The sequence below is a fragment of the Pogona vitticeps genome, chromosome 4 (assembly GCF_051106095.1).
Source record: "Pogona vitticeps strain Pit_001003342236 chromosome 4, PviZW2.1, whole genome shotgun sequence".
NCBI lineage: Eukaryota > Metazoa > Chordata > Lepidosauria > Squamata > Agamidae > Pogona > Pogona vitticeps.
In genome coordinates this window covers 36,526,604-36,540,971 of record NC_135786.1, presented here as the reverse complement: position 1 = coordinate 36,540,971, position 14,368 = coordinate 36,526,604, and the positions used below count along the sequence as shown (strand labels likewise).

The 14,368-nt window shown below is 41.6% G+C and overlaps 1 protein-coding gene across 7 annotated transcripts in view; it reads right to left on the bottom strand.

The window, feature by feature from the left end:
- UQCC1 (ubiquinol-cytochrome c reductase complex assembly factor 1) overlaps positions 1-14,153 on the bottom strand; it is a 59,564-nt gene extending 45,411 nt beyond the window's left edge. For 3 of the 7 annotated variants that reach the window (XR_013545073.1, XM_078393309.1, XM_078393310.1), the window contains exons 1-3: positions 14,036-14,153; positions 7,637-7,741; positions 5,143-5,277 (exon numbers count right to left, since the gene is read on the bottom strand). Coding sequence is in view for 5 of the 7 variants with exons in the window: in XM_078393309.1 (XP_078249435.1) it covers positions 5,143-5,277; positions 7,637-7,741; positions 14,036-14,059 (264 nt within the window). In the remaining 2 variants the exon portion in view is untranslated. The remainder of the gene's footprint in view (positions 1-5,142; positions 5,278-7,636; positions 7,742-14,035) is intronic. The other 4 variants (XR_013545074.1, XM_020782473.3, XM_072997071.2 and 1 more) reach the window with 2 other exon arrangements.
- Positions 14,154-14,368: the final 215 nt, after the last annotated feature.

Here is a 14,368-nt window from a genome sequence, read left to right as displayed (position 1 = left end):
ACAGTGATCCTGGATGTACATCTTAATGTGATGAGGAGGTTTGAGTATGTCAGAGAAGCCAAAAGTAATGCTGTCAGGAAGCTAGACTCTGTTAGAATTCTGGACTTCTAGCAGAGTTGCCCAAGGCAGAATGTTCACACCGAGGTACCACATTAAGACGCATCTACCCTCTTCAGGAGCACATCAGCAGAAGGATAGTTTCAGTGGTGATGGGGGTCTAGAAACTTTTAGAGGGCAGTTACTGGTGGCAGTAGTAGCTGAAGGTAGCACTGGAGCTTCACCGACAGCTGCAGTAACATTCAAGCTAAACTTTGTTAGTACTGCGCAGAAGGCAATAGTAAATCATTGCTGAACCTTTCTTACCACAAAAACCTATGATAAGATAGTCCAAGATGAAACGAGAGATAGTGCTAGAAAATGAGACCCATAGGTCAGAAAGCATTCAGATACTGGGGAAGAGGAAGCGACAAGTACAAATACCAATCTCACTAACAATACAACTAGATTAAAGCTAAAAGGATGTCTAGTGGCTGAAATGCACAGAGATGAAAGGAAAGTCTAATGCTGCACAATACATACAATGGAACACGGAATGTGAGACATATGAATCAAAGTAAACTGGAAATCACAAAGCAAGAAATGAAGTATTTAGACACTACAGTGCTTGTTTTCAGTGAACTAAAGTGGACTGGACTGGGACATTTACAGTCAGACAACTACAATGTGTTTTACTCTGAAAATGACAACGCCAGAAGAAATGGACTGGCTCTAATACTGAGGCAAGACATAGCACAGACAGGTAGGGGCTATAATGTATGGTCCAATTGAATAATATCCATCAGACACTTGGGGAAACCAATCAACATAACCTTCATTCAAGTCTATGGTCCAAGTACCCATGCTGAAGAAGATGTAATTGAATGCAATTCATGCAAGAACCCAGGAGGAAATTGATCACACACCAAAACTACTGTATAGGTGACTGGAATACAAAAGTCAGACACAAAGCAGAACTAAATGTTGTTGGAAAATGTGATCATGTGGAAACAGCAGGAGAATGACTTGCAGTTTTATGACGTCAACATCTGTATATTGCAAACACATGCTGCAAGCAACCAAACTGATGACTGCACACGTGTATATCAGCAGATGGTCAATACAGAAATCAAATATACTACATAATTTTAAGGAGATGGTGAAGCTGTAGTTTTTTTGTTTTTGTTTTTTTTGCCAAAACAAGACCTGGAGTGGATTGTACTACTGATAATGAACTGTTAATATCAAACATTGCACTAAGGCTGAAGAACACTAAAACAATCCTAGTGCCAAAATATAAGTTAAACAATGTTTCTGATTAATTTAAAGTTGCCATAAAGAACAGACTTGCATTACTAATCATAATTAACTATGAATCAGAAGAACTGTGTAGTGAAATCTGGGATATTATTAGGGAAGAATGCAAAAAGACAATTCCTATAGTAAAAAGAAAAGAAAACCCTAGATAGATGATGAAAGAAACACAACTGCTAAGAACAGGAGAAAACAAAAGTAAAAGGTGACAGAAGTAGACAGAATACTGAATGCAGCTTGTCAGTGACCATCACATAGAAACAAAGAGAACTATTACAACGGCCAGTGCAACGAAAAAGAAGAAAACAACAAAACAGAAAAAACAAGATATCTCTTCCAGAAGACCCAATAAATTAAAGAGAAATTTAAACCAAGATTAGGAATGCTGAAAGATCAGCAGGGAAGCACACTTATCTGACCTGGAGACAATAAAGAGAAGGTAGAAACAGCGTAATGAAGACCTATACAGAGGAGAAAAAGGGATAACATATTGCTTTGAAGAGGAATCCAATGATGAAGAACTTACAATTCTAGGAAGTAAAGGGAAAGCTGCTCTGAAATTACTGGGAAGAAATAAATCACCAGGGTAGATGGGATACCAATAGAACTATTTCAAGCCACAGAGACTAAATCTATTAAAATACTAACAAAAAGTCAATAAATTTGGAAAACAAAATAATAGTCCACAAGCTGGAAACATTCAATATGCATTGCAATCCCCAGGAAAGAAGATTCCAAAGAGTGCTGTGTAACTACAGGACCATTGCCCTAATTTTCTAGGCAGGCAAAGTGATGCTCAAGGTGTTGGAACAAAGGCTTTTCTCTTAGGTTGAGTGAGAAATGTCTGATGTTTGAGCTGGATTCCGAAAATGATGAGGCACTTGAGATCATATTGCAAATATATGCTGGCTACTGGAGAGTGCCAAAAAATTTCAGAAGAAGATCAGTCTATGCTTTAGAGGCTACAGCAAAGCCTTTGACTATGTGGATCATGAGAAACTGTGTTCTGTGTTTGCCTGAGCTCTTGATTGTCCTGATACATAACCTGTTTTGTGTGCAAGAACTACCATTAGGAAAGTATATGGAGAGTCAAAATGGTTTCCTATAGGCAAAGTGTTAGACCAAGGTGCATTTCATCTCCTTTTCTGTTCAGTCTATATACAGAACATATAATACAGAAAGCTGGACTAAATTCAGGTGAAGGATGAGTGAAAACTGGGAGAAGAAACATCACTAATTTGACCAGAGATACAGGTGCTCCTAGAGTCATCCCATGTGACCTGAAATCTCAAGGAAGGAAAATAGTTTACCCTCTGAGAAACTCAGTATTATGTCATTGTTTTATGTATGACAATTAACATATTGACAAAGATCTTGTCCTTGCCAATTTCTCCAATAATCAGTACTTTCCAGTAATTCTGTTGTCACTAAAGAAAAGGTTATGGATCAATGCTGGCTAAAATAGTAGCATAGCTGCCTAGAATTAGTCACGCTTGAGCCATTTACAAAGCATAGGTACCTTGTTCGCATCCATTCTACTGTGAAGTTAGACATTCCACAGATTAATGTCCCTGGAATGAGTCAATCAAGGACAATGGATGACTAGCCTTACTCTAAAGGGCATCCTAATGAAGATCCAACAACACAAACCATTTGAAATTAATTAAACTCCAATGGTAAGCTCTACAATTAAGCATGTAACCTCTCTGTTTACTGCCTTTATCAGTCTTTGTCAGTCATTCCCAACAGGGGCCATCTGACCCCTCATACACCCCCCGGCACATATGAAAGGGGCCAAAGACTGAGAACAATTCTTCATACAACACCTTATAAGATCTGTTATGCAAATTATTCAATCCTGATTGGGCCTATATCTTTATGGCTTGTCTATACCGACTAAAAGATAAAGAATATCCTTATAGCTCTGTGTTTGCAATAGCCTGAAAACTAAAGAACCCAGGCACCTGAAATTTGGCATGTATATTGACGGACCCTAGGAGCATCCTTCTTACAGTTATTTTGTTTTTGAAATGGAAAAATTAATTTTAATTAAAATTGCATTGCCGTTTTTAATCACTTGATGACAGCCATCCCTAATCTCCCTTAGAAACAAATCTGGAAGCAGGTCTAGGACATTCATTTCTTCCAGAGTGGCAGCTCCAGGACACAACTGTGATGTCTTCCTTTGCAGGTCTCCCAAAGTCTTCAAGGAGTTAAGGGAGGAGGGAACGTTGCTGCCTGAAGATTAAGTGGAAGGAGACCGAGAGAAAGAAACACTGAGTGAGAAGAATAGAGGGGGGAGGAACTAACAGGAAAGAAAAAGAGTGGCAGTGAAGAAGAAAAATAGCAAAGAGAAAGACTTCTCAGATGAGTGCACAGATAAGTTGGCGAAGGGTTATGAGGACACTTCTAAGTGGAGATTCCAACTAGACTCTAATCAATATTGTAGAGTCCTGTGGAAGCCATTTTGAAGAGACACTTGTCCAGCAGGCCGAAGCAAAGAGGCAGTCCCAAAACCAGCAAAATCAGGGAGCTGGACAGGGGACAGACTGTATTTGTCGTGAGTGTGGAAAGGATTGTCACTCTTGAATTGGCCTTCTCAGCCACACTAGATGCAGTTCCAAGTCCTCTATACAGAGCACGTTACCATAGTCTCTCGAGACTGAAGAATGCTTAATTTAATCTGTGGAAGCCATCAAATTCAAAGATTTTTCTTAAGAAAATCAAATATTTTCTTAAGAAGTCAAAAAATGAAAAACACATATCTCAATTTACTATTTTTTTCTTCTTCTTCAAAGAGTATGAATTAATCAAAATATCTTATATAACAGCTTTAAGTAAAATAAAGTTTGAAGGGAGAGCTGAAGTAGTATATGACCATGACAACCTGACATCTTGGAAATTAAAGTAGATGAACTTAAACATGACCATACATGCAATTATACACCTATCTTCTATGCTAACAAATTATACATTTGAATTATGGTTATTATTTACTATGGATATTCTTTGGCTTACGACATGAACTCTGGCTTAGGACATGACATTTTAGTTTGGAGCTGGAAGCTAAAGTATTTCTATTAGTTATGGGTTACTGAAAGGGAGCAATTGCATCCCACAAAAAAAAAGAACTTAAATAAAACACTGTTTTTGGAGCACACATGTCAGCATATATGTATACAATTTTTTTTACATAAACAATTCAAAATTATGGCTGCAACTTGTGAACTAACTCAAACACTGAGATACACTGCACTATACTACTTGTATAGTAATAATATAATATAATAATATAATACTACTGGTATTGAAATCATGTGCAGTTATTCACAGAGTAGAGTTATATGTCATAGGGCTACATGTTACATAGCACTTGATTTTATTCACTACTTGTAGGTCAGCTTCTTCCATCATGCCAGTGTCCTGTTATAGCTTACAAAGAACTCTTGCTATAGCTTACAAAGAAGTTAATATTGACACATCATTTCCTTTCTACAATGACTATTTTCTCCACATTCACCATGTCCTCATCTTAATATTTCATAAAAGAACAAAATATGTATCCAAACTCCAGAGCAGGAGCTAAGATTCTTGGTTAAAAAGAAACATTTCGATGCTTTGTAAAACACTACAATGATCAAGAGTTCCCAAACCATGATTAGGTATTTAAAGCTCTGCCTAAAGCCTGTAGATAATACTGTACTAGGAAATTCAACAGACAATAAAACCACAGTCCTAATCTAAGATGGCAAAATAGCACTGTTGAAATATAAAACATTGCTTATTCCTCACCTTGTGTGTGTGATGAAGTCTTCTGTTAGGCTGCTTTACCATACTAACACTTTGTATCAATCCACAGCAAACTTTGTTTAGAGGGGACTGACCATTTCTGTGTCTCTGTGAAGACAACAAAAAGAGGAATGTTGTCTTTAGATGAAAAGACAATATTCAGAATAATCATGTGTCACCTCCACTGATATACTCACCATTATGAGAGGGTTGCTTAATCCCTCCCCTCTACATCATAGTTTTCTATACATGGAAAGTGATGCATTTGTAGCAGAGATATTCTTTCTTATATGTAGGCTCTACATGCAAAACAGAAACACCTCCACTGCAGACATATCAGTTTCAACATGTAGGAAGTGATGACTAAGTGGATCTCTGTAATCATGGTGACTGTATTTAAGGAAGTAATGATTGAATACTCCTATAGATACACAAATTACAGTGGTGCCTCGCTAGACAATAATAATCCGTTCCACTGAAATCCCTGTTTAGCGAAATCATCGTCTTGCAAAAGGCATTTCCCCACTGGAATGCACTGAAACCTGTTTAATGCATTCCAATGGGGAAGAATCGTTGCCATATAGCGAAGATCGGCCATAGGAAAGCCACTTTGCGAACCGTTGATCAGCTGTTTTTAATCGCTGTCTTGCGAAAAACGGGCCCGAAAACACCCACTTTGCGAGGATTGCCCCTAGGGAAGCCATTTTGCGAACCGCTGATCAGCTGTTCTAAATCATCGTGTTGTGAAAAAACGGTCCGCGAAGCATGGACCAAATCATTGTCCACCAAAATTCCCCCATAGAAATCACTGCTTTGCGAAGCAAAATGGCTGCCGCAAACATCGTTGTCATGCAGATTCGTTGTTTTGAGGGGTAACCATCTTGCAAGGTACCGCTGTACACATTGGTGTTATCCTATGGCAGAAATTCAAGCCGAAGAGTTCTACAAAACTATCATGCTTATGCATGTTAAGACAGACACAATACATATAATTTGGCCTAATAAATTTATTAGACTGAAACTGTCCTAGAAAATGTCAAGGATTCCTTATCACCAGACATTCTCCTTCTAACAAATCTTACTGCAAATATCACCCTTTTCCTTATGCATAAGCAGAATATAGCCTATATATTCTCAGAACTGGCTCCTCAACTTGTGAATATTTTTGGTATTCAGACACAAGACTTCAGCACCCTGTGAAACAATGCTTCACAGGAGACGGGGGGCAGGCTTAGTCACCACATTTCAAAATCATTAAGATATTCTGCTCTATAATTAATATGGGCATTAATCTGAGGACATGTTAATCCAATGGGGCACCTCTATACTACATTTTTTTAAAAGTCCCTGTTTAGAACAGATTACCACAAATGTCATCTTGAGCAGAGAGTGAGCATTCTTCATAATGCTTTTAGTCAACATAGTTTCTGCATATCCCTGAAATGTAGTATAGTATATGCCTCCTGTGGGAATCAGGCACATTTGAAGGGAGTCACAGACTGGAAACAATTCTTCACACACCACTTTATAAGGTTCATTATGCAACTTAAACAATCTTGATTCAGGCTGTATTTCTTTCATATTGTGTTTATGGTCATGGCCGAAAAAGGTTGAGAATGGCTGGTTTATAGTATGTGTATTCTTTTTTTATCAATATTTGAGCAATACACATGAGAAACCTCTTAACATCTATATCCTTGAGGCAGTCAGATGCCTGAGCAGATTATGAGGAATCATACAGCCATCCAATAGGGTTTTTTAACAGAAAGTTTAGCTTTTTTAAGATAATAGGCAAAAATCCTTTTGTCATACATTTACTTGCCAAATTCCTCTTGCATAAAGTTATATCTGCACAAGCTCAAGATGTCATCAGCCATGGGTCTTTACAGTTCATTAAAAAGGAGATTTTGGCGAATATTTAATCTTATATATACCATATTTTTCCATGTATAAGACACTACTTTTCCTAAAATCATTAAAAATTGAGGGGCATCTTTTACACAGAAGTAAGCTGAGACCGCTGAGGACAAAACAAAAACAGCACATACCTTGCCTCTGTAAACAGGCTTCCTTCAGTCACAAAGCTTAGCTTCCTCCAGTCATAGGCCTTATGGAACTGACATCAGCTGATGCTGTACAAACCAAATGAAACACACCTCCTTGGAGGTGGAGCCCATAGGCTCAGATTCAACAGGGACTCAAATTGTCCACCATTCTGAGGCCAGAGGCTGAATCCTCAAAGCTAAGTTTTCTTAATTTGGGGGTTAGAAAAGTGGGGAGGTGTCTTATAAACAGGGACATGTTATAAACGGAAAAATAAGGTAGTGCAGATGTTCAGCCTTGAAGATACTATAGAGCTCCCTGAAATGAGTACACACCACTAGCTATGGAAATTTTATATCAAGCTTCTTTCAAGATTCTCTAAAACGAGCCTACCGGTTCCTAACCTTATCATAAGTTCTGACAAACTTCTCATTTTCAAGTTGACAAACCTCACCTGGAACGTACCATACAGCATTCTGCCACACTGTGGTTGAGCTAATGTTGTTTGCATCAATCCACTGCATAATGCAATCCATTGAGGTATTCCACCTTGGTATTTCTATGATTTAAAAACAAACAAACAAAAAATAAAACAAAAATAGTCTTGCTGTGATATTACCGTTTTGACCAGTCCATTACTTAAATCCATTACATATATCTTCCTATAATATCATGTTTTAATAATTCTTTGAGGGAAGCAAGATGCTGCTTATCTGAATATCCACATCAAAGTTCAAAAGTGTGATTATCAGTATATTACAGTTTTAAGTGTATAAAGAAGAGAAAGGGCATTTAAAATAATTTGCTCAGGTAAATTGTCACTCTTAACCTTCTGTTCAGTTTTTCAATATGTACTTATTTCTATTTACATGCATTCATCCACCTAAACTTTGCAAAAGCATTTCTTCTTTGTAGCAGAACTGGATTGCACTGGTATGGAAAACTCACTATTATCCTTTGCATCAAGCAAATGTATATAGAAATTGCCACTGAGCCATACTCTCTATCACATTTCTGCATCTGACATTATCCTGACCTAGTAGGATGATATAGATCACTGGTTCTTAACCTTGGGTTACTCAGGAGTTTTGGACTGCAACTCCCAGAAGCCTTCACGACCAACTGTGCTGGTTGGGGTTTCTGGGAGTTGCAGTTCAAAAACATCCGAGTAACAAAGGTTAAGAACCACTGATATAGATGATCAAGCTACACTATGGAAAGAATGCTCATCCAAAGCTCATGAGTCATCTGTAAGTACCTCCCTACACCAGAAACACAAATAAATGCTAAAGATATAACATGCTGTCAAAAGAAGGAAGGGCTATAATGCAGCACTTTAAAGAGTGACAGTTTTATTTCAGTTTCAGTTTCATAGAAAGAAAAGGAAAAGTCATCCTGGTGGTAGCAATTTTGGTAATTAACGTCTTCCCCCTCTGCCCCTTCCCCCTCCCAATGGCTTCACAACAATAAAAGGGGTTCGTTAGGAGTCTCAGAACTTGGGAGGAGGGGTTACAGACGGTAAATGCAGTTGCTGATGATATCGTCAGCCTTATATGCTGTAACTTATGGCAACAGGATTTCAGCTACAGAATGCCATTATGGGTTTCAGTATACTAATGCTAGAAATGTTCTGGAGCATTAGCCAAAATATCTGATGGCACAAAACTAAGAGTGACAGATTAATTGCAATGACAGGGGTATGAAAATAAACAAGGCAAGATGTCCAGCATAAAAAGAGCAAGCATGATAAATTAGAATATTAGAAAAGGTGCAAAGGGAACATTCCATGCAACTGATGTAACTAAAAGCTAGGATAAAGTAATTGGCTCCTGATGACTTCAGTTTTACTAAAGTATTCCTTGCCTCTGGGCATTACTGCACATTTTGTTGTTGTTTAGTCGTTAAGTCGGGTCTGACTCTTCCTGACCCCATGGACTAGAGCACGCCAGGCCCTCCTGTCTTCCACTGCCTCCTGGCAGTAACACTGCACATTGCTACTGCCTAATATCGTTATCCCCTTCATGGATTGCTGCCTTGTTGTGGTGAAGGGGCTTGAGTAATTCAGAGAAGCCATGGGGTATGCTGTGCAGGGACACCCAAGACGGATAGGTCACAGTGGCAAGTTCTGACTACACGCGATCCACCTGGAGTAGGAACTGGCAAGCCACTCCAGTATCTTTGCCAAGAAAACTCCATAGACAGAAACAAAAGGCTAAAAGTTATGACACTGGAAGATGAACCCCTCAGGTCGGAAGGTGTCCAACATGCTACTGAGGAAGAGCGGAGGACAAGTACAAGTAGTTCCAGAGCTAATGAAGTGGCTGGGCCAAAGCTGAAAGGACGCTCAGCTATGGACGCACCTGGAAGGGAAAGGAAAGTCTGATGCTGCAAAGAAAAATACTGCATAGGAACCTGGAATGGAAGATCTATGAACCTTGGTACCTGGATGTGGCCAAACAGGAGACGGCAAGAATAAACATTGACATCCTGGGCATCAGTGAACTAAAATGGATGGGAATGGGCAAATTCAATTCAGACGATTATCCTATCTACTATTGTGGGCAAAAATCCCGTAGAAGGAATGGAGTAGCCCTCATAGTCACCAAAAAAGTAGGAAAAGCTGTACTGGGATACAATCTCAAAAATGATTGAATGATTTCAATATGAATCCAAGGCAGACCTTTCAACATCACAGTTGAATTGAATCCAAGGTTATGCACCAACCACCGATGCTGAAGAGGCTGAAATTGTCCAATTTTTGAAGAATTACAACACCTTCTAGAACTGACACCAAAGAAAGATGTTCTTGTCATTATAGGGAACTGGAATGCTAAAGTAGGAAGTCAAGAGATAAAAGGAACAACAGGGAAGTTTGGCCTTGGATTTCAAAATGAAGCAGGGCAAAGGCTAATAGTTTTACCAAGAGAACAAGCTGGTCATCACAAACACTCTTTTCCAGCAGCACAAGAGGTGACTCTACACATGGACATCACCAGATGGGCAATACCGCAATCAGATTGATTATATTCTCTGCAGCCAAAGATGGAGAAGCTCTATACATTGAGCAAAAACAAGACCTGGAGCTGATTGTGGCTCTATCATCAGCTTCTTATAGCAAAATTCAAGTTTAAACTGAGGAGAGTAGGAAAAACCACTGGGCTAGTCAGGTATAATCTAAACCAAATCTCTTATGAATACACAGTGGAAGTGAAGAGACATTAAAGGAACATTTTGTGCAAAGATGGACATGATAAAGGACAAAAATAGTATGGATCAAGCAGAAGCATCAAGAAGAGGTGGCAAGAATACACAGACGAATTATACTAGAAAGATCTGGATGTCCCGGACAACCCAGATTGTGTGGTTGCTGACCTTGAGCCATCCTGGAGAGTGAAGTCAAGTGGGCATTAGAAAGCATGGCTAACAACAAGGCCAGTGGGGCTGATGGCATTCCAGTTGGACTATTTAAAATCTTAAAATATGACACTGTTAAGGTGCTACACTCAATATGCCAGCAAGTTTGGAAAACTCAGCAGTGGCCAGAGGATTGGAAAAGATCAGTCTATACCCCAGTCCCAAAGAAGGGCAGTGCCAAAGAATGCTCCAACTACTGTACAATTGCACTCATTTCACACGCAAGGTTATGCTCAAAATCCTACAAGGTAGGCTTCAGCAGTATGTGGACCGAGAACTCCCAGAACTACAAGCTGGATTTCAAAGGAACTAGAGACCAAATTGCTAACATGCACTGGATTATGGAGAAAACCAGAGAGTTCTAGAAAAACATCTACTTACTGCTTCATTGACTACACAAAAGCCTTTGACTGTGTGGACCACAGAAAACTATGGCAAGTTCTTAAAGAAATGGGAGTGCCTGACCACCTTATCTGCCTCCTGAGAAATCTATATGTGGGACAGGAAGCAACAATTAGAACTGGATATGGAACACCTGATTGGTTCAAAATTGGGAAAAGAGTACGACAAGGCTGTATATTGTCTCCCTGTTTATTTAACATATGGAAAAGGCTGGACTGAATGAATCCCAAGACAGAATTAAAGATTGCCATGAGAAATATCAACAACCTCAGATATGTAGATGATACCACTCTGGTGGCAGAAAGTGAGGAGAAATTAAAGAACGTCTTAATGACAGTGAAAGAGGAGAGCGCAAAAATTGGTCTGAAGCTCAACATAAAAAAAACACAAGATCGTGTCCACTGGTCCCATCACCTCCTGGCAAATAGAAAGGGAAGATATGGAGGCAGTGACAGATTTTACTTTCTTGGGCTTCATGATCACTGCAGATGATGACAGCAGCCACGAAATTAAAATACGCCTGCTTCTTGGGAGGAAAGTGACGAGAAACCTAGACAGCATCTTAAAAAGCAGAGACATCACCTTGCTGACAAAGGTCCGCAAAGTCAAAGCTATGGTTTTTCCAGTAGTGACATATGGAAGTTAGAGTTGGGCCATAAAGCAGGCTGAGCACCAAAGAAGTGATGCTTTTGAATTGTGGTGCTGGAGGAGACTCCTGAGAGTCTCCTGGACTGCAAAGAGAACAAACCTATTTTGAAGGAAATCAACCCTGAGTGCTCACTGGAAGGACAGATCCTGAAGCTGAGGCTCCAATACTTTGGCCATCTCATGAGAAGAGAGGACTCCCTGGGAAAGACGCTGATGTTGGGAAAGTGTGAAGTCAAAAGGAGAAGGGGACGACATAGGACGAGATGGTTGGACAGTGTTATCTAAGTGACCAACATGAATTTGACCCAACTCCGGGAGGCAGTGGAAGACAGGAGGGCTCGGTGTGTTCTGGTCCATGGAGTCACAAAGAGTCAGACACGACTTAACGACTAAAACAACAACAACATCATTATACAACTCATTACATAACCCAGCTTAGCATTTTGAAGAACCTATCTTGCCAAACAAAGTTGGGGGAAAAAACAGTTTTCATATCATGTCGAGCCCTGAACGGACAGCTCCAAGCTGCTCCAAGTGAGCAGACAGAAAATGGAAGGCAAAAGAAACTAAGTGGAACCTTGACTTACAAATGTCCCTACCTATGAACATTTCAACTTACGAACGGCTCCATTCGCAAAAATTTGCATCGACTTCCGAACGGAGCCTCAAGCTACGAACAAAAAAAAGGCAGGGGAAAAGGGCAGGAAATTCAAATTTCCCCTGCCTTTTTTTCCTTCCATTCAAACCATTGGTGACAAAGAGGCTGCTGTTTTGCCCCAACAGTTAGGAAAAGAGACCCCCAGGAAGTCTCCAATAGCAGTGGGGGACCCTGGGGAGGTCTCCCAGGGCTTCCCCGCCACGATCGGAGACCTCTTGGGGTCCCGCCGCCGCCCCGATTGGACTCCCAGGAGGTCTCCGGAGGCCTCCTGAGGGTCCGATCGTGGCGGCGGGGGACCCCCAGATCTCCAATGGCAGTGGGGAAGTTCTGGGAAACCTCCTGGGGGAACCCCGCCGCCGCAGTTGGAGGCAGCGGTCACCCAGCAGCGAGAGGCTTGAGCTGACCGGGTTTCTTCCGCCGCTTCCCTCCCAGCTCGCCTCCCGCTCACTCCTCGCTGCCCTCCGCCATTTGAATTTGCTGCCATGGGCCCATGGAGGGTGGCACAGAGCAAGCAGGAGGCGAGCCGGGAAGCAAGCGGCCAAAATCCGGCTAGCTCAAGTCTCCCAGCTCTGGGCGACTGTTGCCTCCGCCGTGGCCGGGGGTGAGAGGCCGAAGCACCTTGGCCAGACTCAAGCCTCAGGGCAGTGGCGCTCACAATGGCGGCAATCGCAGCGGCGGAGGACCACCAGGAGGCTTCAGACTTGCTTTTTTTCTTTTAAAAAAGTTGATCTGGTTGGGTTTTGGAGGGTAGGTTTGGGCTGTTTCTGTGTTGTTGTTTTTTTGGTGATTTTTGTTTTTTGCAGTACCAACATGGGACTTGCTCCAATGTTTATTTTTGGATTGGTTTGGGGGTTTTTTGTTTTGTTTTTCTGCAGTCCCAGCATGGGAATTGCAGTGTTTTGTTTTTTTTTATATTTATTTCTTCCCCCAGAACGCATAAATCGATTTTCAATGTATTCCTATGGGAAATGGTGCCTTGACTTACGAACTTTTCGACTTGTGATCACCATTCCAATACGGATTAAGTTCCTAAATCGAGGTACCACTGTAGATATAACCCTTCATTTTTAGATTGGAGCAATATTGATGTCAAAGACCAGGGGGGGAAATGATGAAGTGAAAACAGAGATTAAAAATGTGTCCTCTCTAAGGACTCTAATGCAATTTTGGCATCACATGTACCCCCCCCCCACTCACATTACTGCTTCAAATGAAAAAGCTGTACTGTACTTCCTACTAAACAATGTGAAATATTATTAAATTAGCAAGCTGAGACCTGTTTAAACTAAATAATAGCTTCCATATCAAGGGTTTAAATTACTTTAAAAACACTGCTTCATGTTGCAGGGAACGTGGAAATCATCATTCAGCGTGACGGCAACTAGGCCTAAGAAAATGTGATGCCTTTAAAAAAAAATACATCTGTGAAGCGCGTTTCACCGCGAAACCGACCAAGGCTACAGAACTGACAAGTGTCCTGGAAAGGCTGAGGCGGCGCTTCTAGCATCCACCCCACAGCCCCGAACCCACTGCACTCCCCCCTCGGCCGGCCGGCCGGCTGAGCAAGACAAGGGTCACGGCCCTAACCCCGAACGACACCAAAGCATGAGCGGGGAAACAGCTGAGAACGACGAGGCTGCCCGTTCCTCAGGACCTGCAAACTACAGGAATGGAAGCAAGCCGCCGAGTCTGGCCAGAAGACCTCGAGAGCCGCCGGCCAACCCCACTCACCACGACTCTCACCAGCGCCGCCATAACTCGTCAAGGACGCGCTTCCGCTTCCGCGAAACATCAAAGTGCTTCCGCCCTTCCACCCGCCGCGGGGAGCTGTCGGCGGCTGCCTCCGCCATGTCGGAGGGATTTTTTCCCCCCTTTAGCTCCGTGGCCTGCCGCGCTTCTGTGGAGGAATGCTTTCCCGCCAACCCTTCGTAGCTTCAGTTCCTCGGACCTTGCCGCTGTGCAGCACTCGCGTAGCAGACGAGAGAGGAGCTGCGGGGGTGCGGAGACCCGAGGAGGAGAGGAAGCCGGCGCTTGCCCTTCAGCCAGCGGCTCCCGGTCCTCGGG